Here is a 22,500-nt window from a genome sequence, read left to right as displayed (position 1 = left end):
ACATTGTGTCTTCAGAAATTTCAGTGAGGATAAGCTTGAGTATGAATCAAAATATCTGGAAGTTAATTTCAAAAAACTTAGGTAACTTTTAAGTCATGACTGAAAAATCAAAGAAAGTAACCAAGAAATATACAGAGAGACGTCGAGATGAGGTGAAATACAAAGCATCAGATAAGTAAATACTCGTTCACTGGTCAAAGAAATCAGGAAATCCTGGACAGACGCTGACAGATTTTGGATTTAGAGTAGTGAATACAAGAAATACGAAGATTGGGGACATAGTAAAGACAAAAGAGGATGGAAGCAGAAATATTTCTTATTGGAATAGAAAAAAGGATAAACAAGCACAAGGTGGATATTATAGCCAAAAGAGCTCGGAATTATGATCATCTCCCACGTTGACAAGAAGCGAATGTCCTAAGGAATGGAGAATTATGTGAGCCAAATGATTGGGAAATCACAGACAAGGTCTTTATTTCAAATTAGCGGTCCCAACAATGCATTTGATTTCGGAAGACAACAAGGAAGAGGTTAAGGGGAGGACAGATGATCACAGCTAAAACCGAAAAACGATGAGACGTGAATTTGTGTACCGTTGGATGCTGTGCGTCTTACTTGAAAAACACGTCAAACATTGATCGTCAGAAACAAAAATTAATTCCGCGTGTCCATAATCCTACAACAAAAGTCATTAATCATTCAGTGCTCATGGCTTTTCATCCTCAACGTAAGATTCTAGAACACCTGCTGTCTCATACATCCCCCTCTTATGATTTCCACAGCCACCCTAACATCCATATCCACATCCACGCCCACACCCACCTACGCATACACATACACGCACACGCGCGCGCGCGGGCGCACACACATACACGCACACACACACACACACACACACACACACACACACACACACACACACACACACACACACACACACACACACACACACACACACACACACACACACACACACACACACATACACAGGCACACACACACACAGGCACACATGCATACACACAAATATATATATATTATATTTATATACATATATATATATATATATATATATATATATAAATATATATATATATATATATATATATATATCAGGATGTTGATACCCGTCGTCTTGCCTTATTGGAAGCCCTTTATATCAAGAACCTATCACCCTCAATTAACATCCAGAGTGATGATCTCCTGGCCCTCCCCTCCAATAGAGCCATTACGTCACTCGGCCGTTAAGTGTGCACTTCGTATTCAATTACCTTGCATGGACAATTGGGCTACACTTGTTCACCCGTACATCCTAACTCACAATGAAATGGAATACATGATAAAATACACACGCATGCGACAAAAAGGAATCAAACAACTCACACACTCTTATAAACTTAATCTTATAAACACTTAGGCGTGCAGTTCAATTCACTCACGCAAGTTGTAGTAACTGGTTACACCCTACATTGAGTTTGTCGTCGTGTTACTTGTGCCTAAGTATATTGAGTTCAAGTCAGTGCACACGTTTATGCTGGCTTCTTTCATCGTCCACGCTTCAAAAAATAATCTTCTTTTCTTGGAACTGTCTCGGTGTATTACTTGGGCTCCTTCCCATTCTATGTCATATTGGTGTTCGGTGATGTGTTTGAAGAGGGCCGAAGCTGGATTTTGACGTCAAACTGCCCGTTTGTGTTCTTCTGGCCTGGTAGCGAGTTTCCTCTGCGTTTCTCCAATGTACAATCTGCATCACAATCCATGCAGCCAAGACGGTACACCACAGCCGCCTGCTGCTGTGTGGGTGCTCCCGTGTCCTTGACCTTGGTTAGGTTATGATGCATTGTTGCGTGGTTTGTGTGTCACCTATATGCTATTATCCCGGAGTATCTTGGCCGTTGCCTCTGAAACACTTTTAATGTAGAGGATTGTGACTCTGTGTCCTGTGTACGAGGACTGTGTTTCGGCGTGTTGTGTCCTTGTCCACTTCCGTACGGTCTGGCTCGGATAACCGTTGTATCGAAAAACGTCATGTAGGTGTTTTTTCTCCTTCCTCACCGCGTCAGCCGCGGACCAGACCTTTTCTGTTCTGTTCCACAGTGGTAATCTGGGTGGTTCCTGTCGAAGTCTAGTAATATAGTAATATGTCTGTGTATGTGTGTGTGTGGGGGAGGGGGGTTCCGTATACGCTGGTATCAATGTGGTCTTCTTGTGCTACCAAGATGTCTAGGAGCTATAGTATTCCATTGGCTTCCAATTCCATGGAAAAGTGGATAGCCGGTTCTATGTCATTGAGCCTGGAGAAGTAGGGGTCAGTATTTATTTATTTTTATTTATCTATTTATTCATTTATTCATCTATTTATTTATTTATTTACTTATTTATGTATTTATTTATTTTTGCATTACTGCGAAAACATGGTCAACATACCTCACCCATAATTTTAGGACGAGGAGTGCTGCCCTCAGCAGTTCTGAGTTCTGCTTCCAACTGCTACATGACCACTTCGGCCACCACTGGTGAAATAGATGAGCTCATGGGTGTGCTCATGGTATAAGTGTTCCCTGAACCAGAAGTTTATAGAATCGAGGCACATCGAAATAAGTTCCATGAGCTCTGTCAAGGATAATTTCTCGTTCTCTAAGAATTCTATTGTCTCTTCCATGGTTTTTAATAATGCCTTTTTGCCAAGTCTTGAGGGATCGAAGTGAATATGGCTTAGACGTCAAGAGACACCATGGCTTCCCCTTGGAAGTCATGGTGTCTTTACCCCCTGTATTCCAGTGAGGAAACGCAAACGCCACTTTCAGTCTGGTGATTACGCTTCTCCCCTTTAACATGGATCTCAGTTTCCAGATCTTCACCCACACACACATATATATATACATATATATAAATATATATAGATATACCCGTATATGTATATCAAGTGGGCGGGAAGAGGAAAGACTGGAGTCTTAATCCGAGTTTTATTCTTGACCATTGATGCTACAGTATTTTTAAAAATGGAATTGCTTTGAAAAAAGTTTGTAGTGAAACTGGTTAAGAATAAAATTCGGATTAAGACTCCAGTGTTTTCTCATCCCAACATTTCAACTTGTCAGGGGGAGAAAGCCTTTGGTATATGTATATGTATATATATATATATATAAATACATATATGTATATGTATATGTATATATATATATATGTATATATATATAAATACATATATGTATATGTATGTGTGTATATATCTATATATATTATATATATATATATATATATATATATATTATGGGAAAGGTGGAGGGGAAACACGGGTCTTTATCTGAATATCGAGTTTCGCTTACAATAGCTTCTTCAGAGGCTATTTATTATTCACACTCCTCTGAAGAAGCTATTGTAAGCGAAACCGGTCAGGAATAAACTCGATATTCAGATAAAGACCCGTGTTTCCCCCTCCACCTTTCCCATAATTTGTCCCAATGTCTCTCTCTCTCTCTATATATATATATATATATATATATATATATATATATATATATATATTTTTATATATATATATATGTGTGTGTGTGTGTGTGTGTGTGTGTGTGTGTGTGTGTGTGTGTGTGTGTGTGTGTGTGTGTGTGTGTGTGTGTGTGTGTGTGTGTGTTTTGCTGGTAACCACTAAGGAAATCGGAAGAAAACAGTAATTCCCAAGCGCTTTCGTGTAATTATACGAAAGCGCTTGAGAATTACTGCTTTCTTCCGGTTTCCTTAGTGGTTACCAGCAAAATTTGTGGATCACGTGTTGTTTTGAGTGATCTTTCTGCATATATATATATACATATATATATATATATGTATATATATATATATATATGTATATATATATATATATATATATATATATATATATATATATACATATATATGTATATACATATATATGTATATATATATATATATATATATATATATATATATATGTATATATATATATATATGTATATATATATACATATACCAAAGGCGTTATCCCCCTGGCAAAGTAGGTAGCCAAAAAAACAAAGGCATAAAAACATCCTGGATGACGGGTCATCCTTGCATTTCGCCCACTGCCCTAGGTCAGCAGTAGTGCAGCAAAACACAACGCATCCACAGCAAGGCCGCTTCATTTAATCGGCGCCCGTTCCCTCCGTCCCCTCATGCAGAAAAAAAGAATACGGGGAGAAATTCCTTCGTGCTGCATCAATTTATTATTCACACATGCTCCCTCACCCACCCACCCGCACCCCCTCCTTTTCATGCATCACAGCATCATCCATACACAACCATTCTCCACTCACCCCCATCTTCTGTCTTCTCCCGTCGTCCCTCAACAGACATTCCCCTCTTTCCCAATGACTCTTTTACCCCATTCATCCATTTCATCCTTGGTCGCCACCTCATGTTCACCCCTTCCACCTCTACCTTCCACACATCTTTTACTTATCTTTCATCACTCATTCTTTCCATGTGTCCACACCTTCCCAATACTCTTTCATCAACCCTATCTCCCAACTCCCTCTCCAACCCCGTTCTCCTCCTCACCTCCTCGCTTCTCACCCTATCCAGCCTTACAACCTCTATCATACCTTTCAGGCACTCCACCCCAAGCACATTCAAAATCCTTCTCTCTTCCTCTCTTATGTTTCATGTTTCTGCCCCACACATTGCTGTCGGGACAATCACTCCTTCATACAATCTCCTCTTAGCATCCATTCCCAAATGTCTATCTCTCACCACACTTTTCAATCCCCCAAGGCATTCACCTGCCTCTCCCAATCCATATTCCACCCCACCTCCACTCCTCCCCCTCCCACCATACTCGCATCCAAGCATCCAAAATCATCCACTTCCTCCAGTCTCTCTCCCTTAATACTCACTTCCAGTTTGCTGCCACACTCTCCCCTTGTACATCTCATCACCTTACTTTTACCCACATTTATCTCCAACTTCGTTCTTTCGCACACCTTCCCAAACTCTGTTACTAACTTCCTCAATCCATCCCCGATCCTGCCACAAACGCAGTGTCGTCAGCAAACAATTGGTCCATCTCTCACTTTTCTCCATTTTCTTTAACCATATCCAATCCCCGACCCATTACCCTTGCGTTTGCCTCTTGAACTATCCCATCCATATATAAATCGAGCAGCCAAGGCGACATAGCTCATCCCTGCCGAAGTCCCACCTTTACCTCAAACCATTTACCCTCTCCATTTCTGACTATAACACAGGCTCTACCACTCTCGCAAAAAATCTTGCCTACACTTGACAGCTTTCCTCTTATCCAATATATCTGCAATACCTCCCATAGTTCCTTCCTGTCCACCCTATCACAACCCTTTTCCAAATCCATAAAAGCCCAAAAAACATCCTTACCTTTTCCTAAAGCTTTCTCACATATCTGCCTTACAAAAAAAAAAAAAAAAAAAAAAAAAAAAAAAAAAATCTGATCCACACAGCACCCACTCGACCCAAACCCACACCTTTTCTCATCAACCCCTCCCTCAACCAAATGCATCACACAAACCTTCCCAACTACACTCAACAAACTGATTCCTCCGAAACTAGTACACTCACACTTATCCCCCTTTCCCTTGTAAAGTGGAACCACACTGGCTCTCCTCCAGTCCTTCGGCACTCTACCCTCTCTCCAACAAACATTAAATAACCTCACCAGCCAGCCCACCACCATTGCACCTCCCTTTTTAAGACATTCCGCATGACACCCATCCATCCCAGACGCCCCACATGCTCTCATCATCCTTACAACCGACTTCACCTCATCTTTCCTTATTTCTCCTCCATTTTCCTCACTCCTCACTGTCATTTTCTTAGTGCTTCCCACTGCAACCACTTTTCCTTCCCTATCCTTCTTCACATCCAGCAACTCCCTAAAATACTCTGTCCATCTTCCTCTTACTGCCTTCTCTTCCACTATCATCTCTCCATCTACACCTTTCACCTTTTTTTCTCTACTTGATTCGCCTTCACTTCCTCTCTTAATTTCTTTCCAAAACATATTTTTATTACATCCAAAAATTTCTGTCATACTCCTACCCATTTCACATCTGCTCTCCTCTTTGCCTCCTTCATCTTATGCTTTACTTCTCTTTTCTTATCTTTGTACCTCTCATGTGATTCTCTCATCCTATTTTGTAACCAATCTGTGAAAAGTTGCTTCTTCTCTTCTACAACCTTCTTTACTTTCTCACCCCACCATTCAATTCCTTTCTTCTATTTCACTCTGTCTTCCTTGTTCCAAACACCATCTTTGCACACCGTGTGACCTCTTCCTTGAAATATCCCCATTACTCCTCCACTCCTAGTTCTACTCTATCCTTCACTCCCTCCCACTCTTCTCTCATTTTCTTCTTGTACTCCTTCTTCTTTTCTTTCTCATTTAAGTAGTTCACTCTAAGCACCTCCCTATCTTCTGTCCTTTTCTACTCTCAACTTACCTTTTATCAAAAAATTATCTGATATACCCCCACTCTCTCCCCTTAGAACATGTACATAAAAAAAAATCCTACTATTCTCCTGGTTACTACTATGTAGTCCATTAAAGCCCTATCTACCACCCTTCCATGTACCACCCTCTCCCATGTGTATTTATCCTTGACTTTCTTCCTAAACACTGTATTTGCTACCATCAACTCTCTGGACACATCCTCACCATTAACTCTCCACTACGATTTTTTCCTGGAACTCCACACTTCCCAACCACTCCGTCTATTGGTTCATTTCCTGTCCTAGAATTAAGGTCACCTAATACCACTACATTCACATTTCTCCCTAAACCCTCTATACACTCATTTAAATCTATCCAAAAGGCCTCCCTTTCCTCTACACGCTTCTCACTACCAGGCCCATATGCACTTACAAAAACCCACATCTCCCTTCCCAGTTTCTCCTTCATCCACATTAACCTTGAACAAACCTCCTTCCACTCAGCCACACGTTTGCCTATCTCTTCACTTACTAGTATAGCCATCCCTTCTCTCCTTCGTCCTCTCTTCACTCCTGACACCCTCCCAACTACACTCCCAAACTCAAACTCGCCCCTCCCTTTCAACTTAGTTTCAATCAATGCCAACACATCCATCTTTCTTCTCTCAAACATACTGCCTATCTCTTCCCTTTTACTTCCATCTGTACTACACTCACGCACATTAAAAGACCTAAACTTTAGAGTTCTGGTTGGAAAAAAAACCTAAACTTTGTTTTGCCCTTTTTTTTTTTTTTTTTTTTTTTATATAAGGAATGCCCCCTTTGGTGCTACAGGTAGAAGGATGCCTAGTCCTATTCCCGTTCCGTTTTTTTTTTTCGCCTCTTACGACTCATATGGGAACGCTTGGTGGCAGTATTCTTTCCCCCCACCACAGTGAGAGAGAGAGAGAGAGAGAGAGAGAGAGAGAGAGAAGAGCAGAACCTCACTCAATTGCTGTGTTATACAACCAGAATAACAATCTAGGTTGGATTAAAAAGGTCAACTATCTACTTGTCCCTTTCCAGCGTCAGCAGCAAGCGTGCAACAGACAAGAATCGTGCTTCCCATCGTATGTTCTTATTCAATGTTTCTTTTCTGTCTCCGTCCGCACGCAGGTCATTCACTGTTCGGGTTACCTAAAGATGAAACACTACACGCTGGACATGGCCCCCTACGACAGCTGCTACCAGAACGTCGGGCTCGTGGCCGTCGGCCACTCACTCCCGCCCTCCGCCATCACAGAGATCAAGATGCACAGCAATATGTTCATGTTCAGAGCCTCCCTTGATCTCAAACTCATCTTCCTGGATGCCAGGTAGGTCCTGTTTCAAGTCATTTCAGTTGGAGTTTAATATTTAGTTTTAGTTTTTATGTAGACACTAATCATGCTTATTACATAGTGCATACATAGTATGTATATACATGCATACATACATATATATATATATATATATATATATATATACATATATACATATATGTACATATAATATATATATATATATATATATATATATATGTGTGTGTATATGTGCGCGCGCGCGCGTGTGTGTGTATGTGTGTGTGTGTGTGTGTGTGTGTGTGTGTGTGTGTGTGTGTGTGTGTGTGTGTGTGTGTGTGTGTGTGTGTGTGTGTATGTATATAATATATACATATATATATATATATAAATATAATATACATATATATGTATGTATATACATATGTATATTATACATATATATATATATATATATATATATATATATATATATCCCGAACTTGGATAGTGACTGCACATTATCATACAGTATCAACTTCATGATAACATGCAACCAATGCTTTAAGGACTATTTTGGGGCACCGGTACGAACTGGCAGCATACATCATTTGTCTATGTTAGAGTGAAACCCCTACACCTGGAGAATTTATGCTACTTTTGTACAATTGTCCCTTACTTGTCTTGTTCTCTGCCCTCCATATTTGGCGAGCGGGAGGTAATTATGCCACCGTGATTCTCATGTCAGCCATAAAAGATAACGAAGTGGGACAGGATGATAGGACTAGGTATCCTGTTCTATGTATGTGCATGCTACAAGAATTTAAAGCACAAGGGGGTCTGGGAGTAGAATTCCAAGCAGAACCCTAAAATATGGGTTATTGAATGTGCTTGATTGTGACACAGATAAACTGGAAGAGATTGGTAGTATGTTTGGGAGGAAGAAGATGGATGTGTTAGCGTTAAGTGAAACCAAGTTGAAAGGGATGGTAATGAGTTTAATAGTTCAAAGGAAGAGCGTTAGGAGTAATAAAGGGGTAAGTTAGGAAAGGAGTGACTCTGTTGGTAAGTGATGAGGTAGGAAAGCGCGTGGTAGAGCGAAAGGAAGTATCTTTAATATCAATGTGGATACAGGTAAAACTGGGGTGGGAGATATAGGTTTTTGTGAGTGCATATGGACCTGGAAGCTAGAAAAGTAAAGAGGATAAATTTGAATGAGTATTTATAGGGCTTTGGCAGGAATGTGAATGTAATAGTGTTGGAGGGTTTCATTGCAAGAGTAGGGGATGAGGCAAAAGATGGAGTAATAGGGAGGTTTGTGGTGTCAGTTAAGAGATGATGTTAGAGATATGTTTAGAAAGATAGTTAATGGGAGTAAATACAGTGTTTAAGAGAAGAGACAAGCATAATCATACACGGGAAAAGGCGGTAGATAAAAGGGTGGTTAGTAGAGCATTCTTTGGTGGAAGAGAACTTGAGAGTGGAGGAAAAATAGAGGAAATGGGTGGAAAGTAGAGAGATGTTGAGAGGAGAGCTATGAAAAATACCACGAAAAGTTGAGAGAGGCGTGGGAGGTGGTGAGATATCGAGGTTAGAGAGGTGCGGGAGGTGGTGATGGATCGAGGTTAAGTAGGAGTAGAAGAAGAATCTGTGTGTTTTAAGAAGAAAGTGACAAAGAGTGCAAAGGTGATATGTGGAACTAGGAAGATGGGAGGAAATAGAAGGAAGGGTAATGAACGGTAGGATGAAGAGGTGAAGTCTGTAATAGAAGGAAAGATGGGAGTGTATACGAATTGATTGCAAGGTAGAACTAGTGAAGCATATGAGAAGTACGAGAAGAGAGGATAAGCTAAATGTAAGATGAGGGAGACAAAGTGAGGAGCATATGCAAAATGGGGTAGGAGTTTGACAACGAATTGTAAAAAGAATAAAAAAAGAAATAGAGGAAATGAAGAGAGTGGCGGAGTGAACAGGTAAAGAGGAAAAGATAAAGGGAGCAGATGGACGGATGATATGGAAGTGAAGACAGTAGGGAGAAGATTGGTAGAATATTTAAGATAAGTGGGAGGAACTAGGAAAATAAATGTGTTGGAAGAGGAAAATTACTAGACTATAGAAAGAATAAGGTACAAAGAGTAGTGAGAATTATGAAAATAGGTAAGGTACCTGGATTGAATTGGTGTCATGCAGTGCTTAACAAAAGGAGGAACAGTTATGGTGGATTGGCTGGTGAAGTTGTTTAATGTAGCCTAAAGAAGGGAAGTGTGCTAGAGGACTGGAGGAATGTTATATAATTCCGCTTCATAAATGAAAATGGGACAAATGTGAATGTAGTTGTTTTAGAGGGAACAGTTTGTTGACCGTATTTGGAAAGGCATATGAGATTGTTAGATCAAAGGATAAGGAGAGGAATAGAGAAATATTTTTGGAATAGCCTTCAGACCTTCTCGGTTTTCACCCTCCTCATGATTTTCGCGTCATCTGTAAACATAGATAAGAAACATTATCGGTGCTAGCACTGAACCTTGTGGAACTCCACTGGTCACTGCTCTGCATCCTGTCCTTACGTACCTTTCCTAAAAAGAAAATAATTCATTCAAGTAGTTTCTCTCTTCGTCCTCCAATACATACCAATTTCCACATAAAATGACGGCGGGGTACTTTATCGAAAGCTTTCTCTAGATCGGGGCACACATACCAGTCCACCCAACACTGTTTCCCTTGCAGTGTATTGATCACTTTCGAGTAAAAGTTTCCAAATCTGAATCCAAATTAATTGTTTGTCAGAATGTTCATCACTTTAAGGTATTTGACTCATCGATCTTTTACAATCTTTTCGCATAATTTTACTAGTGTGCTGGTCAATAATACAGGAATATAATTTAGTGGCGTTTCCTTACTTCCATTTCTGTGGAATTGTGTTATATTAACTTGTGTGTGTATGTGTGTGTGTGTGTGTGTGTGTGTGTGTGTGTGTGTGTGTGTGTGTGTGTGTGTGTGTGTGTGTGTGTGTGTGTGTGTGTGTGTGTGTGTGTGTGTGCGTGTGTGTGTGTGTGTGTGTGTGTGTGTGTGTGTGTGTGTGTGTGTGTGTGTGTGTGCGTGTGTGTGTGTGTATGTGTGTGTGTGTGTGTGTGTGTGTGTGTGTGTGTGTGTGTGTGTGTGTGTGTGTGTGTGTGTGTGTGTGTGTGTGTGTGTGTGTGTGTGTGTGTGTGTGTATGTGTGTGTGTGTGTGTGTATGTGTGTGTGTGTGTGTGTGTATGTGTGTGTGTATTGCTACATTACAGAAAGGTTAATGAGACCAAAGATGAAGCATCTAATTATTCTTTCCTAAAAATCTCGAAAGTCACGTCGTCACTGTTCGAGCCCCACCTGTAAGTGAGGTGAGTTGCATTTGTGCGGTGAGTGTGCAGTCATGGAAAGAGCACGTTTACCTTGTTTAAACGACCATTAAAGAGGGATAACGGGTCTCAGAGAACCACGTTTTTTATGTGAAATTCTTACCCCTGATTCGATCTGCAACGGCAGTATCTAAGACACAGGTACCAATGCAATGAAATGAATAGGATAAATTAGACGATAAAAAAGAAAAATAATAGGAAATCAGCTCGTCAAACAAACTATCAGCTCAGAGAATCACGTTTTTTATGTGAAATTCTTACCCCTGATTCGATCTGCAACGGCAGTATCTAAGACGCAGGTACCAACGCAATGAATAGGATAAAGTAGACGATAAAAAAAAGAGGAAATCAGTTCGTCAAATAAAATAATCAGCTCAGAGATCCACGTTTTTTATGTGAAATTTATGTGAAATTCTTGCCCCTGATTCGATCTGCAACGGCAGTATCTAAGACACAGGTACCAACGCAATGAATAGGATAAAGTAGACGATAAAAAAGAGGAAATCAGCTCGTCAAACAAAATAATCAGCTCAGAGAACCACATTTTTTATGTGAAATTTTTACCCCTGATTCGATCTGCAACGACAGTGTCTAAGACACAGGATAAAGTAGACGATAAAAAAAAAAGAAAAAAAAAAAGAGGAAATCATTTCGGCAAACAAACTTATCAGCTCAGAGAACCAAGTTTTTTATGTGAAATTCTTACCCCTGATTCGATCTGCAACGGCAGTATCTAAGACACAGGTACCAATGCAATGAATAGGATAAAGTAGACGACAAAAAAAAGAGGAAATCAGCTCGTCATACAAACAAATCAGCTCAGAGAACCAAGTTTTTTTATGTGAAATTCTTACCCTTGATTCGATCTGCAACGGCAGTATCTAAGACACAGGTACCAATGTAATGAATAAGATAAAGTAGACGATAAGAAAAGAAAAAAGAAAGAAGAAATCACTTCGGCAAACAAACTTATCAGCTCAGAGAACCACGTTTTTTATGTAAAATTCTTACCCCTGATTCGATCTGCAACGGCAATATCTAAGACACAGGTACCAATGCAATGAATAAGATAAAGTAGACGATAAAAAAGGAGAAAAAAAGAGGAACTCAGCTCGTCAAACAAACTAATCAGCTCAGAGAACTACGTTTTTTATGTGAAATTCTTACCCCTGATTCGATCTGCAACGGCAATATCTAAGACACAGATACCAATGCAATGAATATGATAAAGTAGACGATAAAAAGGAAAAAAAAAAGAAGAGGAAATCAACTCGTCAAACAAACTAATCAACTCGATGTGCGCTAGTCTGAAATACATATTGAAACAGAGTTAGTAATATTTCCCATGATAGCTCAGTGGAGGGCAAAAGTTCTGCTGCCTTTACTAAACTTCATATATCTATGTATAAATGTCGTTGTGGAGTCCGTAAATTTATTTATTGTTTTATGATAAAGAATGATTGTGGAACAGCAGTTAACATTTCTGCTTGCACACTAGCAGGCCTTGGTTCGATCCCCAGGAAGTGGTGAAGAATCATTCAAGTCGCACATTCATGACTTCTCAATGCCTCTCTGAAATGGCGGACAGCAAAATTGTTGTATACAAGTGTTGCATTTCTGTGATGGCACGTAATCAGTAAGGTCGAGTTAGTTGCACCACATTCAAACTCTGTTCACAGCTACAGTCATTCAAACAATCGATATACAAGCACTTTGCGTCATCCATACATCTTTAACAATCCGGGATAAGCCGCCATGATGATGGACAAAGGTTATTTCGACCCAGGGACCATGAAGGCTGAACACTCGTTCTATTCCTTTTCTTCTTCTTCTTCTTCTTCTTCTTCTTCTTCTTCTTCTTCTTCTTCTTCTTCTTCTTCTTCTTCTTCTTCTTCTTCTTCTTCTTCTTCTTCTTCTCCTTTTTCTTCTTCCTCTTCTTCTTTTTCTTTCTTCTTCTTCTTCTTCTTCTTCTTCTTCTTCTTCTTCTTCTTCTTCTTCTTCTTCTTCTTCTTCTTCTTCTTCTTCTTCTTCTTCTTCTTCTTCTTCTAACCAAAAGTGACAAATGGAGAATACATTTCATCACTATAAATCACGCTTTGAAAACAGTATTACAAAGAAGAAGAAAATAAGCGCTCTATACATTGGAAATTTTTTAGAATGAGAGGCATCAAAGGAAAAGATATATCAGATACGAAAGTTCCTTCGCTTCATTTGCTTCATCAACAGCCGTGAGGGTCGCAGACTCTGATAAAGTGAACGAGAACAACAGTTATATTATGTTTATTGCCATTAGATGGAAGTAAAAGACAACCGGCTTCGAATTAACCCTTTCGCTGTGTTTTACTTTAGTCGTTTAGCCTGGATATCGTCATGCAAAGTTAATAAGCTAAAATTAGCCTCCCTTCAGCAGGGAAGGGGAGCTGTGTCGAGCTCTTGTATGAATCTCAAAGATAAATGTAAGACGCATACTTTTTGTCGTTGTACGCCCAAGAGAATTTCGATAAATTCTCGACACATTTTAACCTGAGCAGAACGGAGCAATCTGCACTTACCAAACATTGCACAAGAAGGGGTTCTCAAACATGAAGCTTTAGATTCAAACTATTTGAATACTGACTGAACATAACTTATCTTTAAGTGTCGTAGGTTAGATTAACAATGCAATTTGATATTTCGCTTTTTGGTTATGATCAATTTAAAAATGGGGTAGGGAGAAATGTGACGTTACCCCGGTCGGAAGGAAGTGGAACGAAGACGGAAAGATTGGGAATTACGTATCTAGACAGGGAAGTTGTTATAGATAGGGTCGATCTTCTCACAGTACTTTGAGCCCAATTCCTATCCTTGAATCACCACCTACCACTCCAATATGGAATCCGCTGACCATGTAGACGAATCTGGTGCTACTATAGTGATGTCATGTGACAGTTAGAAAAATTTCGGGTCGTAAGTAAGAGTTTAGATGAACAGATAAACACCTAAGCAAAATGCTGTAATCATTATAATTTATTTTATATAATTATTTCTTTTTTATTATTTCTCTGTTTGATTCTCATTTATTATTTGTTACATGCCAATTTATTATTATTTACTATTTATCTGTTTGTTTATTATCTAACTATACCTATACATTTATTTATGTATTCTATTTGTTATTTACAGTACTATAGTTTTTATTCAATAATTTTTTATTATTATGATTTTTTCGCATCCGACCGATATGGACCAAAAGGTCTCCTGTCGGCATGCTTCGCTTTTGTAATCCTTTGTAATCCTTTTGAGTACTTCTTTCTTTGGATTTTGCTGCGACACTACAGCAGACTTCAGGTCCTCAGCGATGCATTTGTAAAGACTTGTTTGTTCTCTACACAAAACCAAATTAACTTTGAATAAGTATAAAATGTCCACGCTGATTAGTAAATATATCTGGTGGGAGCCTAAGAAAATTAGTACAAGCTGTGATGACCCTAACAGTTAAATCATGATTGGTAAATATCATTCCAAAAGTAAATAAAGTTAACTAGCGACGGCGTAAGAATCACTTGCAAAAATATAGTGTCTGACTATGAAATTAGCTCAACCGTGAAACTGTCGTTCAGAAATGTTTGTACTGATCTTCTACCCCAGTGTATAAATAAATTTATCTGGCATAATGTGCCACATAAAAGATCTCACTTTATTCATGTTTGTTGTATGTGTTGTGTTGTAAAATTTACTGAATATGAGGGAGGATAAGTTCACTGAGAACAGAAATACATTACCTACAGTGAGGCTGTAACACTTCAGTCGATTCTTTTGCTCGTTCGCAGAGTGGGAGTATTAACGGGGTTTGAGCCCCAGGACCTGATCGAGAAGACGCTCTACCAGTACATCCATGGCTGTGACATGATGCACATGCGATTTTCACATCATATGTGTAAGTATTCCGTCCTTACATTCATCCTTCCGTCCTTACTTCCTTCCTCCCTTCCATCCTCATCGCTTCCTTCGTTACTTTCCTCCTTCCCTCCTTCCTTCCTTCTTTCCTTCCTTCCTTCCGTCATTCCTTCCTTCCTCCCCCACCTTCCCCATCACTTCCTTCGTTCCTTCCCTCCTTCCCTCCTTCCTTCCTTCCTTTCATCCTTCCTTCCGTCCTTCCTTCCTTCCCGCCCTCCCTTCTTCCTTCCTTCCGTCCTTCCATTCATCCTTCCTTTCATCTTTCCTTCCTTCCTTCCGTCCTTCCTTTCATCCTTCGTTCCTTCCCTCCCTCCCTCCTTCCTTCCTTCCGTCCTTCCTTTCATCTTTTCTTCCTTCCCGCCCTCCCTCCTTCCTTCCTTCCGTCCTTCCATTCATCCTTCCTTTCATCTTTCCTTCCTTCCTTCCGTCCTTCCTTTCATCCTTCGTTCCTTCCCTCCCTCCCTCCTTCCTTCCTTCCGTCCTTCCTTTCATCCTTTCTTCCTTCCTTCCGTCCTTCCGTCCTTCCATTCATCCTTCCGTCCTTACTTCCTTCCTCCCCACCTTCCTCATCGCTTCCGTCGTTCCCTCCCTCCCCCCCTCCCTCCATCCTTCCTTCTTTCCTTCCTTCCTTCCGTCCTTCCATTCATCCTTCCGTCCTTACTTCCTTCCTCCCCACCTTCCCCATTTCTTCCGTCGTTCCCTCCCTCCCTCCCTTCTTCCTTCCTTCCGTCCTTCCATTCATCCTTCCTTCCTTACTTCCTTCCTTCCCCACCTTCCCCATTGCTTCCGTCGTTCCCTCCCTCCCTCCCTTCTCCCTTCCTTCCGTCCTTCCTTCCCTCCCTCCCTCCTTCCTTCCATCCTTCCTTTCATCCTTCCTACCTTCCTTCCTTCCGTCCTTCCTTTTATCCTTCGTTCCTTCCCTCCCTCCCTCCTTCCTTCCTTCCGTCCTTCCTTTCATCCTTTCTTCCTTCCTTCCGTCATTCCGTCTTTCCATTCATCTTTCCTTCCTTACTTCCTTCCTCCCCCACCTTCCCCATTGCTTCCGTCGTTCCCTCCCTCCCTCCCTTCTTCCTTCCTTCCGTCGTTCCCTCCCTCCCTCCTTCCTTCCTTCCATCCTTCCTTTCATTCTTCCTTCCTTCTTTCCGTCCTTCCTATCACCCTTCCTTCCTTCCTTCCTTCCCTCCCTGCCTCCTTCCTTCCTTCCTTCCGTCCTTCCTTTCATCTTTCCTTCCTTCCTTCCGTCCTTCCTTTCATCCTTCCTTCCTTCCTTCTTCCCTTCCTTCCCTCCTCCTTTTCTCCTTGCTTGCTTCCTTCCTTTCCTCGTTCCTTCCCTCTCCCTCCCTTCAGTCTGTCTTCCTTCTTTGCTTCCTTATTTCAATATTTTTCTTACCTCCTTCCTTCCTTCCTTCTTTCTTTTAGTCCCCCCATCCTTCTTATAAGCATTCCCTCTTTCCTTTCTCCCTTTTTTCCTTTATTTGCCCATTCCCTCCTTCCTTCCTTTCTTTCTTCCCCTTACCTTCCTTCTTCCTTTCCTCCCATTTTTCTTTTCTTTTCTTTTCTACTTTTTCACTTTTTATATTTTCTCTCTTTTTCCTTATCTCGTTTCATATTTTCTCCCTTCCATTTTCCTTCACCTTGTCTTTCTTCCTTCCTTCAGTTCATATATTTTTCCTTGCGTCTTTCCTCCCTTTCTTCCTTCCTTCCTGACTGCCTTTCTTTCTTCCTTCCCTATTCTCTCTTCCCTTCTTCCCTTTTTCTTTCATTTATTTGTTCCTTCCCTCCATCCATTCAAAATTTCTAGTGCACTGAATAGTTTCCTCGAATTCTTTAGTCCCATGACTTGCATGATCTAGTAATTCATCCTCTGAGCAACGGCAGGCTATCTCGTCCGATGAGAAAACTGAGCCTCAAATCAGATAAATTACGTCATCGATCGATTGCTTGATCAAACGAGACGATCCATCCACCCCTTCAGAGTGGACAGAATTCTCTCATTGGTTAAATAGGACTGTCTGACGTTACCCAGAATGAAGATCGACAAAGTGAATTACAAAATCAATAACATATAGAGTAGTCTTATTTTGTACAGTGTTCTATTCTGCCTACGCAGACACATGAAAACAATCAAGCAAATACTGTGAATCTACATCTTTCATATGTTTTTAGTGCATGAAACTAATCTATAGTTCATTTCAGTTTTGGATGATGATCTAGTAGCAGTACATAGTCCTATTTCCTACAAAAGCATGATAGAATCATTATTACATTTACCTCGTCATTCCTGTCTAGTCATTAATACAGTCATCACCATACATTAAACTGGACAGAATAAGAAAAATCTCGGACAGAAAAAGGAAATAATACCAAGTTCAAATATCAATTCATATTTTCCTTTTCTTCTTCTTCTTCTTCTTCTTCCTCTTCTTCTTCTACTTCTTCTTCTTCTTTTTTTTAATAAGTAGAGCACAGATGGGTGAAGGGGGAAATATGTAGGAGAAAAAAAAAAAAAAGAATAGGAAGAAAAATGTTACGGTGTGGAATAGGACCCCCTGAGACCCAACATCGAGCACTCTAGAAATCTTGGTCCCCACCTGGACGTCGAAAAAAGCTCACCACACCGAGTGATTGGAGATTGTAGCCTCTTCTTTCTGGAGACTCAAGTATTTAATCAAACCATGGGCTTGTGTACTTGTAGATACAGCTTTCATCATTACGTTAAATTCTAGCCTCTTCTTTTTGGTGACTCAAGTATTTAATCAAACCATAGGTTTGTGTCCTTGAAGATACAGCGGTTATCACTACGTTAAATGCTACGGCAGTATAAAAAAGGAGGGTAAAATACATTCTTTTGTTATCGGAATGGAACTACAAGAAACTAGCCCAACAATTTTTCATTCCTTCCAAGAACTAAGACTGCTCCAACTGACTTTGCAGGAATACCTTCTTCTCTTCCTTTACTGTTTTTTCTTCACCTTTATGCTCAGCCATTCACAGCTCCTCACCTCATCCGTGCTTTTGTTTGCTCTTCGTTTTGCAGTGTTGCTAAAGGGCCAGGTCACCACAAAGTACTACCGGTTCCTGACGCGGGACGGCGGATGGGTTTGGGTCCAGAGCTATGCTACCATAGTCCACAACTCGCGTTCCTCCAGACCGCACTGCATCGTCTCTGTCAACTACGTCCTCAGGTGAGTTTCGCATACCCGCGCTCCAGACTGCATGACTTATCATTAACACAGTTGTGAGATTTGAAGCAGACTGAAAAATTTATCCAGGATTCTTATGTTTCTTGTAATTAATTTGTTCTTGCGTGAAGAAAATCTATTGCCAAGAAAGCATGTTAATTCTTCGAAAGATGAGGTTTGGTTCAGACATCCAGATTCAAGTCTGTGACAGGTTCTGTTCATTCTGAGAGTAGTTGCCAAACACCATAGAATGGGTAGTTAGTGGGTAAACAAATGATAAAATAAAAAGAAAAATAGATAAATGAATATGTAGATGAATAAATGAGTGAATAGATAAATGAGTCAGTGGGTTGAGAAGTTAAGAAATATATGGATAAATAGATAAATAGATAAATAATTAGATAGAGAGATAAAAAAAATAAACCAACAGGTAACAAATTAACTGATAAATAGATAAGTAGATAGATAAATGAATAGATAAATCAACGAATAAATAAATTGATAAAAAGATAATTAAATTAATAAATAAATAGATAAGTAAATGAACTAATAAATGAATAACTAAGTAAATAAGCAAATTAAAAAATAAATTAAGAAAGAAATAAACAAACAAACAGATATGTCAACAAGCAAATGAATAAATGATTTATACGCAAACAAAAAAATCAATAGATTCACAAACGAATTAATACATTGATAGCTAAATCACCAATTAGACATTTTAGTACATAATTATACAGACAAATCAAAAAGTAAAATGAGACCAAATAAGCGATCTGATAAACATGGAAATAAATTAATAAATGATTTAACTCCCCCTAATTATGATTACGACATTTGCCGTGCTTGTCTATAGGAAAATATAACAAGAAAGACTTTCACAAAATCCACTCAAAGGCCTGATAATAAGAAAATATTATAGAATACTAGCGATATGGTTGTCATATTACATAGGAATGTCATTTGTCTATGGATATTGTTGCAAATATCAGATAACTTTGTTTAGAAGCTTAGGAAAGCCTTTTGTCGTTTAAAATTCCCCGTGCAGAGTAGGTAGCACTTTTTCTCTTGTTCTGAATGGCGCCAAACTTTTATTTAACTCCGTGACAATCCCCTTGAAAGCAAATAGATTAGGAATTTCAACCGAGCTTTCGAATTATTACCTTTTCAAGTTAGTAGGAGTAGTAATCTATGCCCCTACTCCCCACGGTTCTTTCACGTGACGATGTCCTCTCTTCTTCTAACAGTGACGTTGAGGTCCGCGAGGCACGCTTCTCTTGGGAGCAGCTCGGAGGCGGCGGCCGGGGTGAGGACGCTGCTACGGCAGCCGCGGCCTGGGCCGATGGGGCCATGAAAGTGCTGGCCTCGGCACCTCGCCTGAAGTGCCGCTCCTCGCCCTACCCATCGCCCTCGCCTGCAGAAGGCCTCCACGAAGTCCTCGACACGCCCGTCGCCGCGGGCGGTTCTCTTCATTACCCCGCCATCGCACCTATCACCGCCCACACGCCCACACCCTACGTGCCCCCACTGCAAGACCCGCGTGCAGCTTGCTATGCCTCGCCTTACGACCACTACGATGATCGCTACATCCGTGCCGACCCACATTACGCAACGCCACCTTGCCCTGCGTCATCGGTCCTTGACAGCACCCTGGCCGGGGGTCCCCCTCCTGCCTCTGTCTCTGTATCCACAGCCAACCCCTATGGGCACATCAAGAGCACCAGCATGAATGTCGCACACACGGGCGCAGGGGTACCCGGTAGTGTGAGTTACGAGGAACGGCCCTGGAGCCAAGGCTCTGGCAGCAGCTCGGGGTCGGAAGAGGTCCGACAAGACCATCTATCCTCCACCACCACCACCACCACATCGTCCTCGAACAACAGCAGTACCAGCAGCAGCAGTAGCAACAACAACAACACCAATAATAACAACAATACGACAGCCAGTTTGCCCATGTACCCACTGCAGAGCTACTACATTCCCACGACAACAGACCACGACAAATACTACGCGTCCGATAAGTTGCAGTATTCGTCCGAGAAACTGCAGTACGCCGCAGACAAGTTGCAGTATGCCACCGACAAAATGCAGCAGTATGCGACAGACAAGCTCCAAAGCTACAGCACCATTACTTCGAACCCAGCTTCCGAGAAGCTGCAGTATTCAGACAAGTTACAGTTCTCGGAGAAGGTCCAATACTCGGACAAAGTCCAATATTCGGATAAGGTTCAGTACGCAGGCGGAGGTGGCTGTGTGCGGGGTGTCTACAGTTATGTGGACACGGGCGGGGCTGCAGGCGACCTGGTGGGCGGTATGGCGGCGGGCAGTGTGGGTGCCAAAACTGGACACACGGTTCCTCAAGCAGGCTACACCTCCGTCATCGTTGAGGCCCAGCAATATCACGCGCAAAACGAGTTCGTGCACTGAGAGGGGAAGACACCGATAGGTTCTCCTCCTCCTCCTCCTCCTCCTCCTCCTCCTCCTCCTCCTCCTCCTCTTCCTCCTCCTCCTCCTTCTCCTACTCTTTTTCTTCGTCCTACTCCTTCTCCTCTTCCTCCTCCTCCTCCTCCTCCTATTGAAGAAGAAAGCGAAGAAGCGCCTCCCGAAGGTCCTAGCCGTGCCCTTGCAGCCGCCCATCTTCCTCCAAGAGAGCTGTGCTCCTATGCACACATTATTGTTGGGGGCACTTCTGCTCTCCGGAGGACACAAGACCGAAGAAGGTCTCAGTCATTCTTTGCAACTGAACGACCCTAGAAAGAACCGCCATGGTTTGTGCATCATATGCGATACATAGGAAACAAGTATCTTCAGGGAAGCAGAACAGGAGACGAAAAGACAAGACAGAGTATGAGATCATCGGGAACCTCAGATGAACTGGCATAGGGCCTCTGGTAATACCTAGTGGCCCTGTGTGGCGCCCTCTACAAGCAAGGAATCATATGACGTTTTCTATATTTATAAAATCCTTATAATTGTAACGGCGCTACATAAGACCCGAGGATTAAATAGAACATCGAGGTTTCACGCCACGAAGGACGCACAGACGAACGATTGAGCATTGAGGCGGTTAGACGAGTGATTCAATGCACTACACGGGCGTGATGGTGGCGCGGCTGTTGCAGTAGGGAAGTTGGGTGGCCTCCTCCTTATGATATGCTATTGCCGCGGCCGCCAACCGCTGCACGAGACAAGGCGAGGAAAGGCGAGCACTGCACTCTACGACACCATACCGTTGCATTGCAAGACCGCAATATCATTCACATTTTATACTCGTGTGTGTGGGTGCATACTGGTGCGCACAATCGTATGTGTACACCCAATTACTTGCATGCGTTCTTGCGTGTATGTGCTCTTGTGCACTAAGGAACGCACGCACGCACGCACGCACTCCCGCCTTTCTGCGTGTGTATGTATGCGTAGTAGTGTCTGCACACGCACAGTTAATGGTACAAGTCCAGAAAGTTGAAAGTAATACAATCAACATTTGATATCCTGCACAAACATAATCCTCCAGTCGGTGGCGGTGGCGGTGTCTTCGCTGCCGTCTCCGACAGCGCCGTCTTCGCCATGCAAGCGCACTCGAAGTAGTCCAACGAGGAGGACTCCATGGGACCATTCACTCATTCACTCACTCACCCATTAACTCACTCTTCTTTGGGCTTCATGCGATGGGCCCAGTGTAAATAGAAAGGAAATTGCCACCACAACGACGAGGACTAGTTTGTCGCGGACCAGGTGGGTCTGCAAGAACGTCCATCTTGTCTACCACTACACGAGAATGCGTCTCGTGAGCCAAAGTTGAGGACGAAGTGTATCTGCCTCATTCACTGTTGTTAGGAAAAACTGTACTACTCCCAGTTTTCAATGGGAAAATATCGAAGGGGAGGACATAAGTGGATCGACAGCCTCGACGAAGGACGGGACAGACCCTCCAGGACTAAGTCCCTGGAGATTTCTGTCGGAGTATTGAGGATTCGGCCCGTGCAAGTGCTCGCTTTGTTCTGCGTCATGCAGTGCACGAGGTCTCATAAGCCCTGTCACCTGTGACTACTTGTAAGGTGAACAATTCAGTAAGGTCTTTTATGTGAGAGGATATAAAAATAGTGGTCATGTAATGTAGTTTTTACGAGATGATTTGTGACCAAAGTGGTGTATGATCTGAATCTGGGAGCAAAAATCTCTATTATCCAGATATATATGATATCTACCGGGGAAGGAGTGGGGGAGGGA

At 41.6% G+C, this 22,500-nt stretch overlaps 1 protein-coding gene across 3 annotated transcripts in view; it reads left to right on the top strand.

The window, feature by feature from the left end:
• sim (bHLH transcription factor single-minded) overlaps positions 1-22,500 on the top strand; it is a 329,050-nt gene that overhangs the window by 304,103 nt on the left and 2,447 nt on the right. For all 3 annotated transcript variants that reach the window (XM_076208451.1, XM_076208452.1, XM_076208453.1), the window contains 4 exons: positions 7,612-7,811; positions 14,962-15,068; positions 18,126-18,273; positions 19,518-22,500. The exon at positions 19,518-22,500 is cut by the window's right edge and continues 2,447 nt beyond it. In XM_076208451.1, coding sequence (XP_076064566.1) covers positions 7,612-7,811; positions 14,962-15,068; positions 18,126-18,273; positions 19,518-20,697 — 1,635 coding nt within the window. In that variant the 3' untranslated portion in view covers positions 20,698-22,500. The remainder of the gene's footprint in view (positions 1-7,611; positions 7,812-14,961; positions 15,069-18,125; positions 18,274-19,517) is intronic.

Source organism: Oratosquilla oratoria, chromosome 25 (genome assembly GCF_046742065.1).
Source record: "Oratosquilla oratoria isolate Oo_2021 chromosome 25, ASM4674206v1, whole genome shotgun sequence".
NCBI classification, from domain to species: Eukaryota; Metazoa; Arthropoda; class Malacostraca; order Stomatopoda; family Squillidae; genus Oratosquilla; species Oratosquilla oratoria.
This window is presented reverse-complemented; position numbering and strand designations above follow the sequence as displayed.